Source organism: Tauraco erythrolophus, chromosome 7, assembly GCF_009769465.1.
Source record: "Tauraco erythrolophus isolate bTauEry1 chromosome 7, bTauEry1.pri, whole genome shotgun sequence".
Lineage (NCBI taxonomy): Eukaryota > Metazoa > Chordata > Aves > Musophagiformes > Musophagidae > Tauraco > Tauraco erythrolophus.
The window spans coordinates 59801330-59824144 of record NC_141471.1 but is presented as its reverse complement, the minus strand read 5'-3'; the positions used below and the strand labels follow the sequence as shown (position 1 = coordinate 59824144).

Here is a 22815-nt window from a genome sequence, read left to right as displayed (position 1 = left end):
GTTTTCATCCTCTCCCATTCAGGCCAGTAAAGGACAGACTCAGATACAGAACATCACATCTGTGTAATACTTCAGGTTCTTTTGTTTGTAAATTGAACACCAAATTCAACTCAAAAAAAGAGATACTGAAGAGACTTTGGCTTATTGCCATTAAATGGTCTATATACAACATTACCAAGTCTTGTGAATTAAGCATATGAGGATTTCAGCTACTTTTATCTGCAAATCGCTTTTCTCTCTTGCATTGAAGTTTAAAAGTACAATAGGATTTATATATACATATATGTATTTCCAAGGATTTAGCCAGATATCAGTGCTTGAGTGAACTATATAGCTATTCAATAGAAACTATAAAACATTGATACAAATATAAAGACATAATCAATATAAAAAGCTTATATTTATAAAAAATATTTTTAGGTAACAGTCTTCCCCTGAGGGTATACCACATAGTTGGATTCATAAATATTGCTCTGCACTGCAGCTTGGTTACCAAAGTTCGAAGTTGAGCTCTTAAATGAAGTGTAAATCGCTCCAGTCACCTGACATGGCCGCAGTGGTTGCCTCAGGATATGTTCCCTAGCTTGGTGGAGTGATAAAGACACAGCGTCAACGGGGTCTCCGAAAAATCTGGAGAAGATTCCTTCTTCCACATATGGAAGATACGAGAGCAGGACCTATAGGCTAGCAAGCGCGTGTCTCATGACTGGGCTTTAGTTTTCACGGGCAGTTCACTGATTTTTCTGGACCCAGTCCCAACTATCTTCATTCTCCTTTCTGCTCTTTTCAGCCTCAATAATCTCTTTGTACCTCCGGCGGAAGAAGCCCATCTGCAAATCAAGAAGAGATGATAGTGGTAAGTAACAGTATCATTAAATTGAAACTTACTTTGTCAGAAAACAGCGTGTAGGGAAAAAAAAAAAAATAGCACAGGTGTTAATGCCTAGTTTCTCCTACTGCCAATCCGGAATCATAGCTCCTTGTTTACATCAATATGAAAGGGATCTAACCGGGTCCCAAATCTTCATAAGTACTCTGTTTCTATTACATGAAACAAGATTTTCTAAAAAAATGCACATAAAGTATTTCTAATAAACACAGACCAGAAGAGGCAGATACAGGTTTATTGGTTTCAAACAGAGACTCATACAAAATCTGAACCTAAAGCCAGGCTGGCTCCTGAGTAAACGCTCCCAGAGTTTTCTGAACTGTGCTCTCAGTGTCCACGACTGCACCAAACAACAGAGATCAGAGGAATACCGTACGCCCACCTCCCAGCATCCAAATACCAACTCTCAGCCTTTTTTTTTTTTTTTTTATAAGGAAACCTCTTCCAGAAAAGCCAGCACGGTTTATTGTCCATCACAGGTGCTCCACCACCGTTCTGAAGAGCTCTGCTGCCATTTCGGCATACTTGTCTCCAGAAGTATCAGCCCACTGCTGTGCAACCACAGGTGCTTCTCTTCTGGTCAGTAATCACTCTAACTTCAGGTCTCAAATTTTCTATTTAAGGATTGTTTACGTTAAGATGTTTTGGAGGAAACCAATACCTACAGACTTTTCTTGTTGCTAAATGATCTCTCTTCTCTTGTCCCACCACTACCAGTTATATAATCGGCAGCTCAGAAGGCAAAATACAAGCCTGATCTTACAAAATGCAGAGCATCAACAATAACTTCTCTGAGAGCTTTCAAGATGCTGCAGGGCTGATAATCACTTCTGCATATCTTCTTGTTTCCTAAACTCTTGTACTTAGTTAAAGTAATGCAAGTGGTTTTAATTTCAGTTTGGATAAAAACCTCTCATATCTCTTTTTTTTTTTGTCTTTCAAATAAACAAAAATGATTTTAATAACAGACTTTGGTAAGCATTCAAGAATAACTCCTTAAACTTAGCAGTGCACTACGGAGACCATTGAATCAATATTTTGTTCATCATAATTAAACATTTATGTAACTCCTAGCATTCTAAACCTGTTTTCTTACTCCTGCTGGGTAAAACATGATGCTTTAGTCTTCCTTTATTAACCAGTTATTGCCATTCTTTATTCCCAAACTGGTTGTATGTAGGAATATTTTATGCTGTTTTGTCACTACTAAGTTTCTGTTAAGTTGGGCTTTTTAGTTTCAGTTCTTTAGCAACTTTAATTTTCTTCAAGTATATTTTAACTCACAGGGAACCGAAAGGCAGCTTGTTCAAACTGCCAACGGTGCTTCTCCAGCAGAACTTCCTAAAGCCCAGGTTTTTGCCAGTGCCCCCAGTTACATCCTGAATTCAGTACAACATAACACCAGGAACACACCATCCTCTCACCACCCCTTACCTCCGATGCTTGGCTTCTGTGCCTGTGCAAAGGACAGAGAAGCTGCAGCGTGGTCTAACAAGCCTCTTTTTTGGATAACCGTGGACCCCAGCCCTGGGGCATGCTATTGATGTAGAGATAGGTGCACCCTGCTGAGTGCATAGATACACATTACATACATGCACACCTACAACCACTTTATAAATACATGACAGGTTGGTTTATGCCTACGACCTCAACTTTACAGAGGTCCCATGACATTCTGAAAGCCCTCATGAATAACTGGAATTAGACTGTAAAACTCATTTGTTCATAGTCTTGTGCACAGACTATGGACGTAGTCTCTTTCCTGTCTACCATAAGCAAAGCTTTGTCTGCTGCTCAATACAGGCAAATGCATGGATAATGGTGGTTCTGTTCTGAAAAACCACTTCACAAAAGGGACACTGTCGAATTTTGGAAGGTCATGTCTCCTTCCCCTCATAGCATCTTTCAGAACAGTGTACACAAGGATTCAGAAAAAGAGAATTACAGAATAGTTCCTCTAGTTTCCTATTCTTCAAACTTGCTCCAGAAGTCAGATCAAGTTCTTTCTTTAGCAGAAAAATATCATTACTAGTAATTTTTTTACTTGTACCTACGAGCTACACCAGTACAAAGGACTTATTTTGAGAAGACATCCTCAACATAGCATTGTCATAAAACACCAGGGAAATTTCACCATTGATGCTAACACACTTCGGCTCAATGGAGACTTGAAGCCAATAGCAAAAATTTCCCTATATTTTCACGGTCTAAAATGGAGGTGAATTATTTTATTGATAATGAAAAGAATAAAAGTGTAAGTACCTACTACTCCTCTGTTGTTCTGCCCCAGTAGGATCAATCTTAGGTACTTATTTTAGTCACAGGAATCTGCAGATACTCCTTACATATGTTCAGGGAGCAGATGTGTTGAAGAAGTGGGTGCCATTTTTGTATTATCAGTTTTTATAACAGACCTACATGTTCTGCACATTAGAAAAGAAAATTGCCACAGGACTTTGTTTCCTAAGATTAACAAGAGAAGTTCAATTTGTAGCTTTTAAAAACAGGTTTTAAACCCTTAAGGTTTCCATCCTTCATGCAACCACATCCTTGGTACAATAAAATCCTCTCTTGAAGTTATAATCAAAATTATAGAAAGGCTTTTTAATTTCCTCGAGGGCCAAACAAACAAAAGCAAACTCCTTCCCACTGTTATTTTAATAAAAATTGTCTCTTTGTGAACATCTGTTTCAGGAATTATCTTTAAAAGTTGGTTAGGATAGTTTTGGTATTTTACTATTTTGTTACTGGATACAGAATGCTTTTGTATAACTTTCCGGGAGGGAAAAAAAAGTGAGCTGAAGTCTGTAATAAATATTAATGAAGCACAAAATCCTACTTCTAGAGGTGATTCCACTACAAAGCTGTATATGTTTACTTGCTATAAATGATGTGGATAATTTGAAATTATATACAGGACTTAAATTAAGTGAAAGCAGAAAGAGAAACTGGACCTTAAGGAATTTATTTTTTTTTACATTTTTTAAAATAGCAGTCAGGGATTGGACATATTTCCCATCTCTGAAAGGTGAGGATGTGCTTTGTTATGGGATACTGTTCCTTAATGTTAAAACCATATATTTCCATTAATGTGACAGAGTCCCTATCATCACCAGAAAGAGTGGTTTTTGGTAATGGCCGTGAAGAAATCTCAACATAGTCATTGTCTCACAAGAGACCACACAATCCACATATCCATCTTCTTACAATAAACTGATTTCATTAAAAATGACAGAAATATCAACCCATATGGTGAGGGCTGATAAGTGCCTGTGGCAAGCTGGAGAGAGTAAGTGAATTTAACATACAGTGAGGAGATACAGGGGTAATAAGGACAAGGACACTCAGACCAAAGCAGGAGAATCGATGCAACATGGGGCTGAGTAATGCAAAGCCCTTCTTTAGGGAACTCAGAAAACCCAGGGAGGACAGCACTGCTGGGATTCAGTCCTGGATTTCAAGCAGGGAGAGGAGGAGAGATCCTCAGCTTTAACAGGAGTGTTGCTGTGATCTCATTTTGGAATGGGTGTTTGCAGTGGGCCAACAGTCTCCAATCCATGTTTTGTGGGCAATGCGCCTCTAGTATTGTTCAATTCTCCCAAACTTTGCTTTCCATATATACAGACAGACATGCGTGTGTGTGTACACATATAGATGTATGTAGATGGTCCAGAGCCACGACCCCATCGTGCAATCCCCAATCTGTGAGTTCACACCACCATATCCAACGACAGGACTGATGGAAACATTTTGATCAGTTAAGCTCTGCCCGGGGAAGGCACTCATGAGAACAGCAGCAACAGGAGAACATATTTACAAGAGGCAAGGAGAGAGGAATGTGGGAAGCTGAAGGGTTATAACGGAAGAAAAGGCATCAGCCACCAGAGACAATGTAGGAAATGAGAAAAGCAAACTACAGTCAGCATTTCGAAGTTGGGTGCAAATTATTTGGGAAGGCTGAGGAGGCCTTCTTGAGATATAGGCCTTTTGGGTCAGTGTGGCTGAAAAAAAGGTCTCAGGAGCGGGACGCTGCTCAGCATGCACCATGCTTTACTCTGAACCCTGGCAGACCTCACCAGAGGGCAACTCCTACACCAAGGGCACCATGCCCTACTTCTTTTCTTCTATATGCAAACAAAGAGGAGAGAGAGGGCCATGGAAGACCTTGGGAATGTAGGTGTAGTCCTGAAATCCTGGTGCTAGTAATGTCACTCACAATGGATTCAAGCCCCATGCCAGGGAAAGGAGAGAGCGTCTGAATTGTCTCTGAATCCACAAACTCATGCTTCACATCTGCCATGATAAACTACAGAGATACCTGCTTGCTCTTAAACAAATCCAAACAAATTCAGGCAGAACCAAACAAAACGGAAAGAAAAAGCTGGCCTGGTCTTTACCAGCAGTGACAAATAATACACAGTCCTTTCTGGAGGTGCCTCAAGTAAGTATTAGAGCTGCTATAAACAGGCAGCTTAGATTCAAAATCTGAAACCATCCATAGGTTTTACACACATCCTTTAATTTAGTTGTTCCAGTCCCCGTACCCTTTTGTAGCATAACCTTACTGCCATCTACAGTATATGCCGAGCAGAAAGTGTGTTCCTGGCAAAACCGAACAATAAAGCAACAGAAAATCTGTGTTATTTGTAGGCTGGGGAATTACACCTGTTATTGTGAAGTTACTTCTTGCCATGCAACAGCACTGTCAAGTCCTCTACTCAATCTTGAGTATTTAAAGCCTCTTTCACTAGCACACACAACTCCCTTCAGCTGTCATGCCAGGCTTAAATCCCTTAAAAATCACAGATAAGTTGCATCTAATGACACTCATATAAAACTGCATTCTTCAAGCGCTTGCACAAACTGAAAACTTCAGTCCAAGTGATTTCAAAGTGTTGAATTAACATCACAATAATTTTTTTTTTTTTTTTCTGCTGCTATTTTCTATACATCCAAAGGCTGATCACGGAATTAACGGACTTTATATTTTTCCAAACTCCGAAAGTATAAACATTTAGCCAACACTTCCTGCAGTACCATCCTGTGGCTACCTCTCTAAGGTGCCAATTGTAAGTATGTTTGAAGAATGACAATCATAGAATCATCGAACAGCAGCTGGAAAAAAACAAAGCTGACCAGAGGGCAAGCAATATCACTGCCTTTGTTATATTCACTGTTGGGTAAACGTCTACAGCATTTTTATCATACCCGGCAAGGGTTATTCTCCAGCCAAATAAAAAGAGAAATAGTTTGAAGTGTGGATTGTAGAAGAATGGTTATGCTTCATATTTTTTTTAAAAGCCTTTTTCCCATTAACATTATCCATAATGAAATGAGAAAAAAAAAGATAAAAACAGTTACACATGGCTGTAAAAAGAAAACTATGTCTTGATTTGCAGTAGTGTTTTGAGACTATAACTGAACTAAGAATAGAGGTTTGTGAATGACAATGTTGAAACAGAATCCAAAACTGTATCAGACACTTTTGCCACTTTTTGTCCAATTTTTAAATTCAGTTTCTCTAGCATATACTGACGTACTAAGCTGCACACAAGAAGTATTCGTATTTATCAGTATGGCTCTGCTGACAAATGTCTTCTAATGGAGGTTACTGATCATAGTACAAACCAACGAGTAAAAAGAAAAGGGAGCAAAATCAGTACTGACATAGGTGTAACCAAGAAATAAAAGTAAATGTAAGCACTGCTGAAGAAATCTCCCATTGAACTAGGCTTTGACAAGATACTTTGGGTTCAGTGCCTTAATCACAAGCTGTCTTTTCTCTATTATACAGTTCCTCCATCTACTGTAAGCACCACCCAGCCGTACCTAATGAACAGTCTGGACTTACATCACGAATTTTTTACTGCCACATCTCTTTAAACTAGTCAGAGGTCCCAAGCCATTCATCTCATGGCCTTTAGAAAAAATTAAATTACTCTTCTCCTCACCTTTTTTGGGTGCGTGCCCCTTGGGCACTTCTCCCTTCTCATTAACAGTACCACAACTGGAAAAATATATAGCTAATCATGGTTCAAAGCAGGGCCAGGAACCTCACCCCAAGCAAGATGCCATCAGTTGGCAGAGCAGCAAGATCATAGAATCATAGAATGTTTAGGGTTTGAAGAGACCTCAAAGATCATCTAGTTCCAAACCCCTACCATGGGCAGGGACACCCTCCACTACACCAGGTTGCCCAAAGCCTCATCCAACCTGGCCTTGAACACTTCCAGGGATGGGGCAGCCACAACTTCTCTGGGCAACCTGTTCCAGTGCCTCACCACCCTCTGAGTGAAAAATTTCTTCCTTAGATCTACTCAAAATCTGCCCTCTTTCAATTTAAAGCCATTGCCCCTTGTCCTGTCACTACACACTCTTAAGAAGTCCCTCTCCAGCTTTCCTGTAGGCCCCCTTTAAGTACTGGAAGGCTGCAATAAGATCACCCCGGAGCTTTCTCTTCTCCAGGCTGAACAGCCCCAACTCTCTCAGCCTGTCTTCACAGCAGAGGTGCTCCAGCCCTCGGATCATCTTTGTGGCCCTCCTCTGGACCCGTTCCAGCAGCTCCATGTCCTTCTTGTGTTGGGGACTCCAGAGCTGGACACAGTATTCCAGGTGGGGTCTCATGAGAGCAGAGCAGAGGGGCAGAATCCCCTCCCTCGATCTGCTGCCCACGCTGCTTTGGATGCAGCCCAGGATACGACTGGCTTTCTGGGCTGCCAGCGCACATTGCCAGCTCATGTTGAGCTTCTCACCCACCAGCACTCCCAAGTCCTTTTCCTCAGGGCTGCTCTCAATCCATTCTCCACACAGCCTGTACTTGTGCTTGGGATTGCCCCGACCCATGTGCAGGACCTTACGCTTGGCCTTGTTGAACTTCATGAGACATCCCCAATCTCTGCACAGCAAGAGCTGCTGAGTTGGAAGGATGGAGTGTTCCCCCACGCAGAGATCGATCACTGGTTATTAAGTAGTCATCTCACTTTACTGTTGCCAAGAAGGCAGGAAAAAATACTTTGTGCCTGGGTTCACGTGGCCCTTGATAATTCTGGCAAGTCATCAGCTCCAAGAGGATGCACAGTTTCCTTCCTCCCAATTAAAGGGCCCTTGCTGCAGTACAGAGGGGTCACGAACAGATATTGTGTATCAGCTTTTCCATAGAGGACTGGCAAACTACCACCTCCCGGGCCCCCCCCCGCAAGGAAAAGGCACGTTTGGAAGGCAGCCACACGTCCTGCCTGTAGTTAAAGGAGAAACTGTATATTTAGGAGAAAGGATGATACTGTGGCTAAGGTAAGTTCATGAGAACTCCGGTGGTCTGGCCTTGATTTTTCAGTCTTTCATTGACTTTTGAGAGGCAAATCTCTTACCTTTCCTGTAATGTAGGTCCTCGTTTGCTCAATGAACCATGTACAAGAGAATAAATACATATGCTTCAAATGTCACCGTTCCACAAGTGGCTGGTGTGTGTATGCAGCCACACACGTACAATATATACTCTGTATATACACACAATGCTATATATACCTACGCAGCTGGGGAACTGAGGCAAAGTCAAGTTCAAAGATAAATTCTCCTCTACAAATACTCGGTTTAGCTACTTTGGAAGAATTTGATACCTAGTGTCTGTATCTGATCCCAAGGTATTGCAACAGACATTGTTGTGGCATAAAAGAATTAGCAATGTAAGCAAAATTGCCCTTGACTTTTAAGTTACTTTCACATAGCCTAGCTAACTGACTTAAGATATTACTGTTGGAACCTAAGGTGAAGATCTGTAGCCCTCCATAGATTTTACAAGGAAATTTATTTTGTATAGTTTTTAAACACACATTTTATTAGGCAGTTACTCTGTAATTTCAAAATAATAAGAAAAACTTCAAGTGCTCTTTTTTTGCCAAGAACAGTCAGTCAATTCATAAACTTAGTTCAAGCGGTCATTAAATGAACTATTAATTTAACCAAACGCTTTATGCCTGTCTCAAAGGCCAAATTTTCAAAAAATAGTCACTAAGGCTCGGTACCTCAAAGCAGATACGCAACTCAGACTAGCAGCAGGCATGGAAAAGATGCATTTAGGTGTGTGAAAGAGAACCGTACGCAGAAACAGACACTGGTGCAGACAATCTAATTTAGTACTTTGTTGTTTTTTTTTAATACAACATGCCTTGCTGTTGTCACTCCCCTCCGAACATAAAGCTCAGTCATCAATGATTTGTTCCTCTAACCACTTCTCATGCAACTTTTCTCCCAGGAGTTGTTCAGTTGGCTTCAATGGACCTAACTTGCTAATGTGGTGAATAAAGCTGTAGTTCTGGTGTCTGCCCTTGGAATATCTTTACCACACAGGTAAGATCTGGTTTGCTTCAGACAAGACTCACTCACCTAGCATTTGATTTATTTGTGCTTACATAACATATTTTGCTAAGGACTTAGTACTTACAGTACTTTAGAAATGAGGAGAACTCCAGTGACTGGACTTTTAAAGATCTTTCAGTGCTGAGTTCTGGTAACCTGAGTTTAATGAAAGCACGAACTTCTTGCAAGATGGTAACTGTGTACAGTAACTTGTATGACAGATGTTACCAGTATACTTATAAGTGCAATCAAAAAGCAGATTAGCCAACATTAAAACTTATAAACATTTTCAAATAGTTTAAAGATTTTTTCCTATTGCAAAATTTTACTAAGTAGTAGTTTATTTTTAAAAAAGTCATAGAACTAACACAGCTGTCATCCAAAGTTCATCACTGATTATCAGTCTCAAAAACTAGAAAGAAAACAATGTCTACTGCAGATATGTCTGGACAAATTACTACAGACTGATTTCTTAAATCTCGGCAAGGAATAGGACAATAATTAGATATATTATTCCTGTAAGTGCAATTAATTTAAGATCTATCTCAATCCATATTTTCCATTTCCTCTCCAAAGGAAAAAAAAAAAAGAAAAACTACTGATATATTTCTGGCTTTGTGTGAAAACCAGAGACTAAACACTAAAGACTATTTCTGGAATCAATAAAAAGTAGCTTTACAATTGTATTTTGATATATTTGACCTGCCAAAAATTTTTGAATGAAAGTTGTACTATGTCCATAATTATCAGAATAAATTACTTTCAATGGGTTTAGCCAAACCAGGAGGAAATGGCTATGGCTGGTGTAAGTCATAACATAGCATCTCCCACTGTCACACCAAGCTTAAAGAGAATTCAGACTATGTAAAAGTCACATTTTCTCTGTTCTTGGCATTTGAGTCTAAGGGATGCTAACGACTTCCAATAAATACACATGTTGTGTTCCAGCAATGGGGAACTTTGGAACCTTAGGTACTTATTTGCAATTTTTCAGTCTACACATATATTCCTTTTCTGGTTTGGGCTCCTGAAAATAATGGTTATCTTTCTTCTTTTCAGAAAGACGTTCTGAACCACAACCCAACCTCTCTTTGCCAGTGGAATCAATTTGTTTGCGCGGTGCCAAGACGAGAGCAACATAGCTGCGATGGCTGTGATGTTCTCAAAGCACCCTGGCATGAACAGCTCCCATTTGGAGGGCACTAAGACCAGAGAGAACATTCAGCCACAACATTATTGTTGTACATTGACATAGCTCATTTTATCTGGAAAGATAACAAAGGCATTTCACAAGTGCTGGACACACACCACCACTGAAATGTTGCCAACCTTGCTCTTGAGGGTGGTGAACAAATATCACATGGTAGCCAGTGAACTCATTGGGGAAGGCAGTGTTTTGGCTACAAAAGCAGCACTAACTATTTACTTGTATAAGAACAAATAAAAGATGTCCAAACACAACCTTCCTCTAACATCTATTCAGAATTCAAAAAGCGCAGCAAATCACCCAAATAATCTACTGTAGAAAACTCAGCGTTTGAGCCACTGTTGCTAGAATAGAAACCCTTCTGGTCTTGGGAAGCCAAGGGTCTAACAAACATTTTGTGATGTTCACTTTGGTGCAAGAAAAGGAAACATAATAAAACATAGTTTTGTCTGTTCTTTAAGAACACAAGCAGACTTGAAACGATCCACCTAACTTCTACCTGGTGAAAGGATCATTATTTATATAACCAAGTACCTCCACTGCCCCATTCCCTCAAGGTTTCCTAGCTGCTATACATAATGAAGATCCACCTGTGTTTGGGAGATATATAGGTTTGGTTTTGCATCACAGAAGCTAATTATCACCTGACTGCATTTTTACTATTTATAACAGGATAATATTGAAAAAACTCAGTTCTAGCCTACTGAGTCTAGAACCTGTGTCAAAAAAGTAGTATTCCTGACAAGCCTACATAGGAGGTAGCAAGTACCAACTTACTTGAAGCAACTAGATAAATGCTAGTTTATCTAGCATTACCAAAGCAAGAAAACGAAAAGTTTATCAGAAAAACTCCACAGAATGCAATTATTAGAGGACTACAGAAAGAGGAAATCCAAAGAACAGAGTCACACTTTTGCAGATTTGACAGACAGACAAAGGAAAGGTACGGGCTATGTAGTTCCTGAAGGTAGGGATCATACTTTTGTAAGTGAGACAGACTGAAAAACAAGTGGACAAAGCTGGGCAGGAACTTGGAACAAAGTGTGAGAAACTAGTATTGATATGGTTTTAAACTGAGGAGAGATAGTGAAGTAGGAAGGGGAAAAAAAAAAGAAAAAAAAAGAAGTATAGACCTCCCTTTACAAGTTCTGAGGCAGCTGGTGCATCCATCTACACCTCCAGAGGGAAGACCTTTGTAATCTGTGAAATCCACCCTTCCCATCACCAGTCTCTAGTAAGTGCTTTCACAGCAAGTTGAGCCAACTGCTTGGTTTATCTGAACATCAGTAATGATCCTTAATTTTAAAGCATCACCATAGCAAATAATGGTTTATTCTTGGAATTATATGTACAGAAAGGAAGAAGAATAAGCAAAATAACTTTCATCAAAGACCAGAAATGCCACTTAGTTTCAATAGGTTTCTCTGTCCTCATCTCTGAAACCAACATTTGAAGGTATACAGCGTGATAATGGGTGGGTTACACCCACCTGGGAGACTTTTAACTGGAAAGTGCTTTTCCTGGAAAGATTTGATATATATAAATAGAATATAGATAGATCGATCTAGATTAGAGAGAGATAGGGGAGGGAGAGAGGAAAAAAAAAGAAAAGAAAAAAGCGCCAGACTTCTGCCTTGTACTGAAATCCAAAGAGGTTTTGTGCCATATGTACCTCTGGGGGAAAAAAAAAAAAAAAAAAAAAGCAGTTTTATTTCATCGCAGAGCTACTACTCCAAAAGCTGGCCACCAGGAAAGGAGGTCGGTACAAGGACCAGCCAGGAAATGGTAGATAGCTTCTGCCACCTGAGCTGTAGATAAAAGGGACAGAAAATGTTTCGGGGCTTGTAACACAGGATACTGAGCAACCAGTGGCAAATAATCAGTGCAGAGGTTTTTTGTTGTTTTTTTTTTCCTCTGATGGAAAACGGTAAGCTGTATGTTTTGGCCCATTGTAAAAAGACTTAATGTTTGAGGCCCTACGTAAGGGAAAGTGTCTTATTCCAAAAAGGGGAAAACAGTGTTTTTTGCTACATAGATGGATTTCAAGTTAGCTTTAGCCTTAGTTAGCTTCAGATATTTTCTGAACGCTCAAACAATATGTGAAGCAATGGCAACTACTGCATGTAGAGGATCACACGTGTTCTTTCAAAGACACTTGTGCAGCTAGAGAAAAAAGTCATATGGCTTCTCCAAGCAAGAAGCCCAAATGGACCTTTGAAAAACCTGCGTAGGTTGCTCTGGCTTTTTTTAAAGAACTTCACGTTTCATAAAGAAAGCTTTATATTTCAAAGTTTGTCCCTTAAAGCAGTGCTAGCAAACAGCAGCATTCATACATACAGCCTCTGCTTAAATGAAGATTTTGCAAGTCCAGCACTTGGTAGGATTCATGTTCCCCATTGGAAAAAGCTGCTTCAAAGCCTGCACTACTCAACTCAGTAGACAGAACTGTCCTCACATTATTTCTCCTAAAAACTCAAAAAAAATCCCCTCTTCAGACTCTCATTTTAAGACAAAGGGCAAAATTGATCCATCTAGCACGTATTGAGGAGCAGGAACCCTCTGGCTAATCAAAACCCAACACACATGGGTGCTCTTCTGCTTGTTCTTCTGCCTTCGAAATTCTGTCAGAAATCCAGGGTTTGGAGCAGAAAAGCGTCTTATTACATAAGGGACACCCAGAGATCAATTCTTTGCCCCAGGAATCCAAAAGCTGTAAAACAGTGCTAGAAACCTCATTTTAGGTTAAGTCAGAGATTAGATACCACAGCGACAAGCTCAGTTCAGAAAGAAGCTTGATGTCTAGATCAGTGCATTGAGATAAAAGTCCAGCTCCTCTGGACAACAAAATAATGTTACTGCAACAAATAAAAAATTTTTGTTTGGCAAATCACTTCCACAGCTGGCTCCACAGCTCACTCAGCTGCCCAAATGTCCAGTCTGGCACTGGCTTACACATCCCCTCTTTCACATCGTCTGAGCACAAACCATTTTTTTAGATGAAGAGCAAAGTAAGAAAAAAATGATATGGATTGAATAATCCCCTCCACAACTGCAGCCAGTTCAAATGTGGGAACTTCAATCCACAGCATTGTAAAGCACTACTATTATTAATGGAGTATGTATTGTGTTATAATATAACACATTTCAGGTTTTCATTTGCATGGCATCTGCCAACTCTCCCCTGGTTTACGCGTGCATAAAAACGAGCAGAGAAGCAAAGCCAGTCAAAAACTGATCAGGCTCACACTAAAAAGCTTGTTAATATGTGTAAAAACATGGCTGTGGTCTTGTATGTGAATAAATAAGCTTTTATTTGAAGTGAAACAACCAGGCATTTAACACCACTTCCACTGATATGGACCCCTAAACTGTGCAATTTTAGATCCATAAATTATGAAATAATTACCACCCTCTTCTTATTGCACGTGCAGTAACTTCATTTTGATTTAAAATTGGATTTTGGGCTGGCACTTCCCTGAGCTCTCATCCCTGCTTAACACCATTAATTCTAGCAATGCGCAAGGCTAAATAGTTACATGTATTCTAATATTTTTCTGCAACTTTAAGGAGCTGCTCACTCCGTGTATGAAATGCTGACGTGCTGGAGGACTCTTCTGTTGTGCTGCACCACTCACGGCGCAGTCGTGCACGCGGTGAGAGTGCACCTTCTGCATCGGGCTGAGATGCAGTTGCTGCCAGCAAACCCTGCGCTGCTGCCAGTGCTCAGCTCCCTCATCATGAGTTTGCTCCAGCTCCTACTCTGTTTAGTGTAAACAGCTGCCTTCCAGGACCATAGCTTAGCTTTAATTAATTTCTTAATGAAAATATAATTTAGTTTACGCTCAAGTCTTAAAATTGGGGTAATTTCTAGTTCTTACTAAGACTCCCAAAACTCCATGTAATTCAAATCGGTTCTTGCACTCCACAGTCAAAGACTAAGACACTTCTAATTGAAGTTTTTTTGGACTTCTTCACATACAAAATTTAGGAATGACTGTAGGATATACTTGGCTAATTTTGCCTAACAAACATTTACAATCAGACAATTAAGATTCCTCTGCAGGACTGTAACTTTCCCATGTCAGTTTTATCTCAGACAACTTTAATATTGCCAGTAACTTTAATAAATACAGCAACTAGAGAGTGTGAAGTATGACTTCTGTATATGTTCCAAACTCAGACTTAAATGAAAATACTGGCTGATACTAGCAGCTACATACTTTTAATCACTCTTCTCTCAAACAAAACCATAAATTATTGATTCTTTTAGTAATAATAGAATGGTTTGGGTTGGAAGGGACCTTAAAGATCATCTAGTTCCACCTCCCCTGCCATGGGCAGGGACATCTTCTGTTAGACCAGCTCGCTCAATCATGCAACTCAGTGGATAAAGCACTGGAGGGCAGCTGACAAAGCCTGGCTTTTACTGTCATCTCTGCCACAGGGCTCTGGGCAAAGCATCTAACCTTGCTTTGCCTCAGCACTTTAACATCTGCATGCAGAAAGGGCTAGATAAGCCTGGTGTTAATTATAATTATTTGTTGCTGCCACTCGGAATTTCTCTCAAGGCTTTCATTCAACAAAAAGGCAGCTTCTTCATGTGTGTACTTGAATGCTCCCTATAAAATTTAAAAGAGCTCAAGTCTGAAGATTAAGCCAGGAAGCAAAGGATTACATTCATTCTAGTAGAGACCAAGAACTGAACTTGTGTCAGATTCTCATGGAGACTCACAGTGAAAGGTGCTATTCCTCTTATCTTGCACAGTTTGTCTAGTGCCTTTCCACGTCCAGGAAACGAGCCGTATGAAACCAGTCAGATAGGTATTGGCAGCAGTAACTCCTTTTTCAAACCTGCGTGTCATCGGGCCATAAACCCTGGCCCTCTTCCAATCTCACATTTTTCCATTCTCATGGTTATTCTACCACCTTAATTGCACCAACTTTTTTTTTTTTTTCCTTCTTTCTGCCACAGAAAGCAAAAGCATTTCTCACATGCCAGAAAAACAGAAGTTATGAGATATTCTAGACTGTGGTCAAACATTGTTTTCCAAATGGAAAGCGCAGTCAATTTTGACCTGGCCAGTATATGTTTAAACATCTTTAAAACTGACTATAAAAATACTTTAAATCTCTAACCCATATAAAATTTATATAATCTATGAAGTAGATGTGTAATCTATAACACCGATATACACACATCTGTATAATCTACCATAAGAATTGCGTGGCTTTTTGTAAATCCATGTGACATCCTCATGACCTGCAGCGCTACGTCCCCTCGCAGCACATCGGGGCTGTGACCTCCGGTCCCGGCACAGCCGGCGAGCAGAGCCTGCAGCGCACATGCTGCTATGCAGTGCTGCTGGACCTCTGCCACGGGAAACAAAATCAGGTTGGACTTGTTCCCGTGTGTGCATTTGAGATTTACTTCTCTCAGAGACAGTCCCTGACCTTGACCGTGGCCTTTTAAATTTATGGATTGGTAACAAGGAACTGAGGAATGAAAGCACTTGAAGCTCCTTACCCTTCATATTTACCACACCAGATGGCTGCTGCTAAGTGTCAGCATCAGCCCAGTTTTACCATGTAACAGTGCCTGGGTACAAGAATTGTATCTTATCAGAGATGGTGTGAAGCCTGGCTTTTAACAGGTCCTGGTGCTTCTTGCTCTGGTAATGCATTTTACTCATCTGGAACTCTTTCTTTGAGGGATCTGAAGAATTTATAGCTGGGTATTCCTCTCCCTCATGAGTTTACCTCTTGAAAATAGTAGCTACTGACTGGTTTTTTGCTAAGCATGCACCCAATCTTTTAGCTGGTCAAGCAAAGCTAACCTGATTTTCAGGAAACCCTGTTACAATCAGTGAGCCTCAGTCATCAGAAAACCATAGAAGTGTTAGATAACAGCAGGTTTCAGAGACTAATCCTTCCTTTGTCTTGAAACAGTATCAGAGGTTTCAATTCTTAATAGCCAGGCCCTAAAAAAATAAAAAATCCACTTTTCCACTTCTTCTCTACATCACGAGTCTCTCCCTGTCCCTCACAAAAGCGTAGATATGAAAATATTTTTGCTGGCTAATGGCTTCTGTAATGGAGTGGACAATTATTTAGTTCCTAAAGCAAATGGATGTTAAGTACAAGGATAAATTTAAGCTTTTTATTCATGGGACTAGCCTTGGTGTGTATGTTGCATCTGTTACCTTACCTTCCATAAGAGTACAGCCAGCAACAGGAAGATGAGAATTCCCACCAGCAAACTGATGGCAATGATCCATCCGACAACATAACCACGAGGCTCCAGATTGTGCAAAGCCTCAAAGACCACCTACAAAGCAATTAGAAAAAGATCTTTTAATGACTGGAAGTTGTATTGTTTTCTCTTGTACTTATCTTATTAAACACATTGCATGGTGGCCTCACTGATCATATTTCATCTGTCAAACAAATATGGAATGTGTCCTTAATTTCGTGCTTCCCATCTATTTTTCACAAGGGATTTAAAGCTTTCAAGTGGAATTTGTGTAGCCATGCATTGGATCCAAAAGATATCAGCTTCCACTCTGAAATAACTCTTATCCTGCCAACCTCCCATCCCACCCCAGCCACTGAGCTTGTTCTGGTCCTGGGCCACCAAAGGTGCATAAAGGTTTGCATGAAAAACTCCATCCCTTGGATTTGCAGGGATTGCCATGACATCTCATGTGGCATGTCTCACTCATCATGCTCCTGTCCCTGCCAAACACCCCAGTGCTTCACATGAAACACTCCTGTATGCTGAGCTTGTTAACTTTTTTCACAAAAAATGGGACAACGCGCGTCTATCCCTGTTGAATACAAATTGTCCCTGCTAAACTTCACAAGACACATTGTGTGAAAGAGGGAAGGGCGTGTGCAGTCATGGGTTCTTCTGGGAACACAGAGAGCAGTCCTCTGCTGTTCTGTTCTCTGGTTTTGTATAGCATGTATGGCAGGGAAATATATCCTACAAAGAGCTTTCCTTAACCGTCTGCCTTAAAAAGAAAATGGGAGCAAATTATACCGCTTGTATACACTATGTGAATTTCCAGTCTCTTATTTCAATCAAAACCAGTCCTTCAGTGGAAAACTCAAAAGCAGTTGTCCTCAGTGAGGTCTATTTCGATGTTAAATTTTGCAATTTAATATCCAGCAAATACAGAGAGGCAGTAGGGATTTTTTTTTTTTTTTTTAAAGGTAATATGTTTGCTTTGTCTGGCTTTGTTTTGGAAGGCAAAGTAGTGAGTTTTCCATCCTCCTTCAGAAACCACTTTCATCATCTTTGCTTAAAAATGTTAAAGCCTTTTTGTAGATATGAATCGTTAAATCAATCTTTTAAATAAAACAAAAAAATGTAGTAGCTAAAAGTGGGTGAAAATTCGGGAGTTAGAGTCAGGTACAATTACGCAACCCCAAGATACCTATCTTTAAGAGGCCTATGGAAAACCCATGGAATATCTCCAGTCGCTGGTGACACCATTCAAACAGTGTCACTTACGAGACAGCAAAGGGAACGCGATACCATACAGCCCAGATGGATGTTGAAGATGAGCATTCAGGAAAAGGCTGCAATGGGGAGGTGATGGCAGCACTGGAACAGGGGGACCCTGAGCCAGTGTGGGCACCAGCCCTGCTTCGAGTGGGAAATGGGACACGACAGCCTCCCCAAGATCCCACTACCTGACATTTCTCTGCTTCTGTAAGCATACACACCCTCAGCAAACATCCACAAAAACTACAGGCATAGCTGAGAGAAAGCGGGTGAGTAGGGCTGTGTTTTGTCACGGTGTCCTCATAAAGAAGTACTCAAAGATCTTTTGTCGCAGTTTCACAGGCTAACACCGATTAAGACCACAGCTTTTCTGGAGGAGGAATTTGAACACAGCTGATTTACACACACTGTTTTTTCTATTGATGAGATATTATCAGGCATTTGGTGACAATGAGACTTGAAAACATAACAGACGGACAGGAATGAAGCTATACATAGATACCGTTATCCACACGCATTCCCATAACTAGTACCACAATGCTCAAGATAGATATTGAATACGGACTAGTTCTTCGCCCAAGGAAAAGAATAAATTTAGTGCTTCAGACATTAGCACAAAGCCGTTGTCAGACTTTTTAAGACATCTTGCTGAACAGAGAAAGTTTCCTAAGCAGCACAGTTTCCCTCATAGCCAAGACGAGTGTAAGGGAAATACCAGACTGAGAGATCGAACACAAATCTTGTGCCTTTCCTTGTATTTCTGAGCCAGCTTGGAAAGATGATCTGCTGTGGCAGTCCATTTGTCACAGAGGCCATGGTTAGCATCCATCTTGCAGATACAAGTCAGATGACTATTTCTTAGATGATAAGGCACTAACGTTATTTTCCTTTCTGACTCTTACAAGAAAAAAAACCTCCTAATATTTTAAGTATTGCCAACTTTAGTGAAGAGACCTTTCAAGCAGCCCCTGGATACAAAATGAGGTGGTGCCTTCTCTCCACTACTCAGAGAGTAAACGTTAACATAACGCAACCTCCAGCACAATAGACCAGTATGTCCTTCATGATGCCAAAAGAGAGAGCCAGGAATAGCTGCAGAGATCAAGTCATACATCACCTCTACAGCAAGAACCCCACATTTCAGGTCTGAAGCACGCTGGCTAGAATAGCTCGGCTGTAGCTTTTGCAGTCACAGCTTGAGCTATAAGGGTAGAGAGCAACACCTTCTTATCTGTCCTGTTTCTTCCAGCAGTCTGGGATCAACACACAAGCATAAAAAACCCTGTTTGTGGCTTTGTGGTTTGGAGAGGCGCAGGGATGCAGTTCATGTTAATGTCCTTATCCCTCTTCAAGCCCTTAAAACCTGCCTGCACTAATATGCAGCCACTGCAGTGAGTTTTGCTGAAGAAGCAACCAACAACAAAAACCCCAAGCCAAACCTCAATCAAACCAGACTGAGCAGACAGTCAGTGTACATCACACGTTGGGAGTACCAGTGAGAAGCCAGTACGGTAAGTGGTGGGAGGGCAAGTCAACCCAGGGAGGGAGGTCAGGCAGAGGGTGATGTTACTAAAGAGAAGCACACCCTTGAAGAGAAGTACACTGAAAGCCAATCTCAAGCGAACCTTGGACGCCTGGTCCATCCACTCCAGCAGCCTGGTCCAGCACTCCAGCAGCCTGGTCCCTAAAGGGCAGCCAACATGTTGGGGAGCACAAGGCTGCCCTTAGCCCAGCACACTTCCCACAGTCCCGACCAAAAGAGAAGACAGGAGTGATGAGAGCGACTGATGCAGAAGACAAGGGAGGTGGGGTTGGGAAAGCATCCCAGAGAAGGCGGTGGGGTGCAGCAGTTGTCTGGTTCAGAGAAAGCACATCCAACGGTCATAAAATATGGAGTGGATTACAGGCTTGATTCCAGACTCCAATGAAATGCCAGGGAAAGGCCGTGAAAAACACAGTTGTCTTGACAATGTATGAGGAGTTTTGGTTTCATATTTATCTTCCGCGTTTCATGCCGTACTGGCGGTATCTCAAAGCGGGGAAGCCTGGGAGGCTGCGCCGCTTGTCGTTCAGCTGTACGGAGCTCACACGTCAATCAGGTTTTACACAGTCTAACTGCCCTTCTGTAAAATAACAGAGATCTGCACCCTGCCACTGATTTCTGAAATGTTGAACCTGCCTGGACAAGGGCATCTACTAATTCATCTTCTACCTGTGCGAAACACCTACTATATTCTGATAGTCTTAGTGAACAAATTGAAAAGAATCAGAGTTTTGTGTTTTTTTAGTGCTTTTAAAACACCCTATTTCAGTAAAGTATGTAGGCAAGAAGTTAAGAAGTTAACTGAGCAGGAATTTTGCAAATATTTAAAGTTCATACTATGCTGAAGCCCTTTGCAGAATAGGTACATGCTGCTGCACTGGGACTCAGAAAGACATGAAACATACTTTAACAAAATCTAATTAGAAATATGTTAATGCAGTTTTCATTTCTTTTTTCTTATGTGCACTGAACGAACTTTATACACTTGTATCACAAACCACAGCACCATGGAAGGCACAGGCTTATAATAAAAATGCTATTTTATTTCTGTATTATCATCTGGAATATTTTTGTTGTTTCAAATCACACCGCACTGCTGGCTGACTTGTCCACTTGAGTGTCGTACTTGGGGGAGCTTGCAGTCAAGACACCATTCTCCTGTACATCTGTACATATATGTATATGCACCTCTTAATATATTTATTTATGCATACTAAGAAAAACCTTGGAAGTTCTTGAAAAATACAAACTTGAGGATTCCTTGCTACCTGCTCATCTCTATCTCTGGAAATTAACTGTATTTTACTGCTGTTGTGCATCGTTCTGTTCCTTTACCCAAGTGTGTGTTTCTATCTGCCAGGCTGCATCATAAAGACAAGAAAATCTATAAAGGGATTGTTACGGTAACAGATGGAGAGGTAAAACAACGAAATGAAAAACGAAACACGATGAAAACAATAAGGCAGCAAATAACCCACTGGAAGGGGGTCTGCAAAGCTGCTGGAAACACATATCTGGTTCCAGCCAGGCTAGGAGGTTGTGCCCGTCTCAAAGGTAAGCAGAAGCAAATAGGTGCCTTAAAATGTTGAGTATTTCTAAAAGGCAAGAGGGAGTGGTGGTGGGTTCCTGAGTGGAAGATGTATTCCCATGTGCACTAAAAAAAGGCTGGGACGTCACGAGCACTGCCTAGCGCCACTGGCTGCTCCTTCCAACGCAGAGATGGAAAACAGGCCAAAGTCAGGAGTCCTCTGCACCACAGGGAGCCAGCTAAAGCTTAGACACGTGAATATGCATTTACATCTCTCTGCATATAAAGACCTCTCAAAAACATCTTGCAGGTCTTCACAAGCATAAATTTAATTTTTTAAAGTTTTTATTTTTCATTGTTTTCCCTGATATATATTTGTTTATCATCACAAACATAAATATATTTCAATTCTGAGAAAAAAAAATAATCCATGTAGGGCAATTGCTTGCCTGTGCTGAATTAAACCTGGGCTGGAAATGAGAGAACAGTGAACTCCACCCAGGAGGAGAGAAAGGTTCAAAGGCTTGATGAAGCGTGCCAGTGCTGAGCTGACAGCACCAGACAGCTATACGGTGGCCTTCAGCTTTACAGGGGACTTTGTTGCAGGAGCTGCGTGCGTTTTATCTGTGGTTCCTCTTTCATCTCTTCAGCTTTGCGTTGCGTTCCCTTACTTTCAGGACAGTGAGACTTGCAGGCATTTGGCTCATTTTGACATAGTGAAATCCAGCCTGTTATTCCCTCCACACTGGCACTCACGGAGGGAAGTCCTTTTCCTCCATAAGAGCACTCCTCCTCCTGCACATGAGCAGCGAGCACAGGATGCAAATCCTTGGGTCTGGTATTTGACCACCATGGTCTCATGGAGCTTATTGTTGGTTTTACCTCACATACAGAGAAGAAGGGAGCCAAACCTTAGTGGAAACCCACATGCTCAAGAAAAGAAAGCATGCCTCCTGAAAATACCACGCCATCGGTTTCTGCCAATGTATACTCATGTTAATACAACTGTCATCACAGAGCCAAATCCAAACTCTGCTCACCTTCTTCATGTGATCTGTGCAATGTAAGAGTTCAAACAGCCTATTGTAACTGGAGACAGAAAACGTATCATTCCCAGTCACATAAAACCATATCCAAATCCAGATAAACGATTTCTGAAAATTGCATCAATGCAGCTTTTTTAAAAATGGATTCACTTCAGAGATAGTCTGCTTCCCAACTTACAGATATTGACACAAGCTTTTGCATCTCCCTTACAAATCATCTTCCAGAGCTCCTGACAAAGCTGGTATTTTGATAGGTGATCCTGCCTCCACTGGTACTCCTTACACTAGCATCACAAACATCAGTGTTCTTTTTCCTTTCGTCTTCTTTACAGGTAGTTTGCGCTCTGATATTGTACACTATATTGTAAAAGTGCCCAGTGAAGTAAGAGCACCTGGTTCTAAAGAACTATTAAATGGGCTAGTAAGTCTGCACTTAGCTATAGAAAGCAAAAAGGCCTCTTCAAATTTACCATGATAAAGTGTCTAAGAAAATGTTTTTCATTGTTAGGGAACACTTTCATAAACAGACTCAAAGGAAGTTCATGCACAACTGTTCAGAAGGAGCTGCAGTCCAAACAGATCCGGCAGAGCAGTCTATGCTCAATGAAAAGAATACAGGACAGGCTTTAAAAAGGAAGGGAGAAGTATGAACAACGGCATTTTATCTCTCCTGCCTCTACTTCCAGCTGAATAGCTGTGGCTTGCAACAAGTACTGTTCTCTTCTGCATTCCACAAGAAA

General features: G+C 40.9%; 1 protein-coding gene across 1 annotated transcript in view; it reads right to left on the bottom strand.

Moving 5' to 3' along the window:
• Positions 1 to 731: 731 nt before the first annotated feature.
• ITGA9 (integrin subunit alpha 9) overlaps positions 732 to 22815 on the bottom strand; it is a 221172-nt gene continuing 199088 nt past the window's right edge. The window contains exons 27-28 of the mRNA XM_086614754.1: positions 16657 to 16776; positions 732 to 830 (exon numbers count right to left, since the gene is read on the bottom strand). Of these exons, the coding sequence (XP_086470880.1) occupies positions 732 to 830; positions 16657 to 16776 (219 nt within the window). The remainder of the gene's footprint in view (positions 831 to 16656; positions 16777 to 22815) is intronic.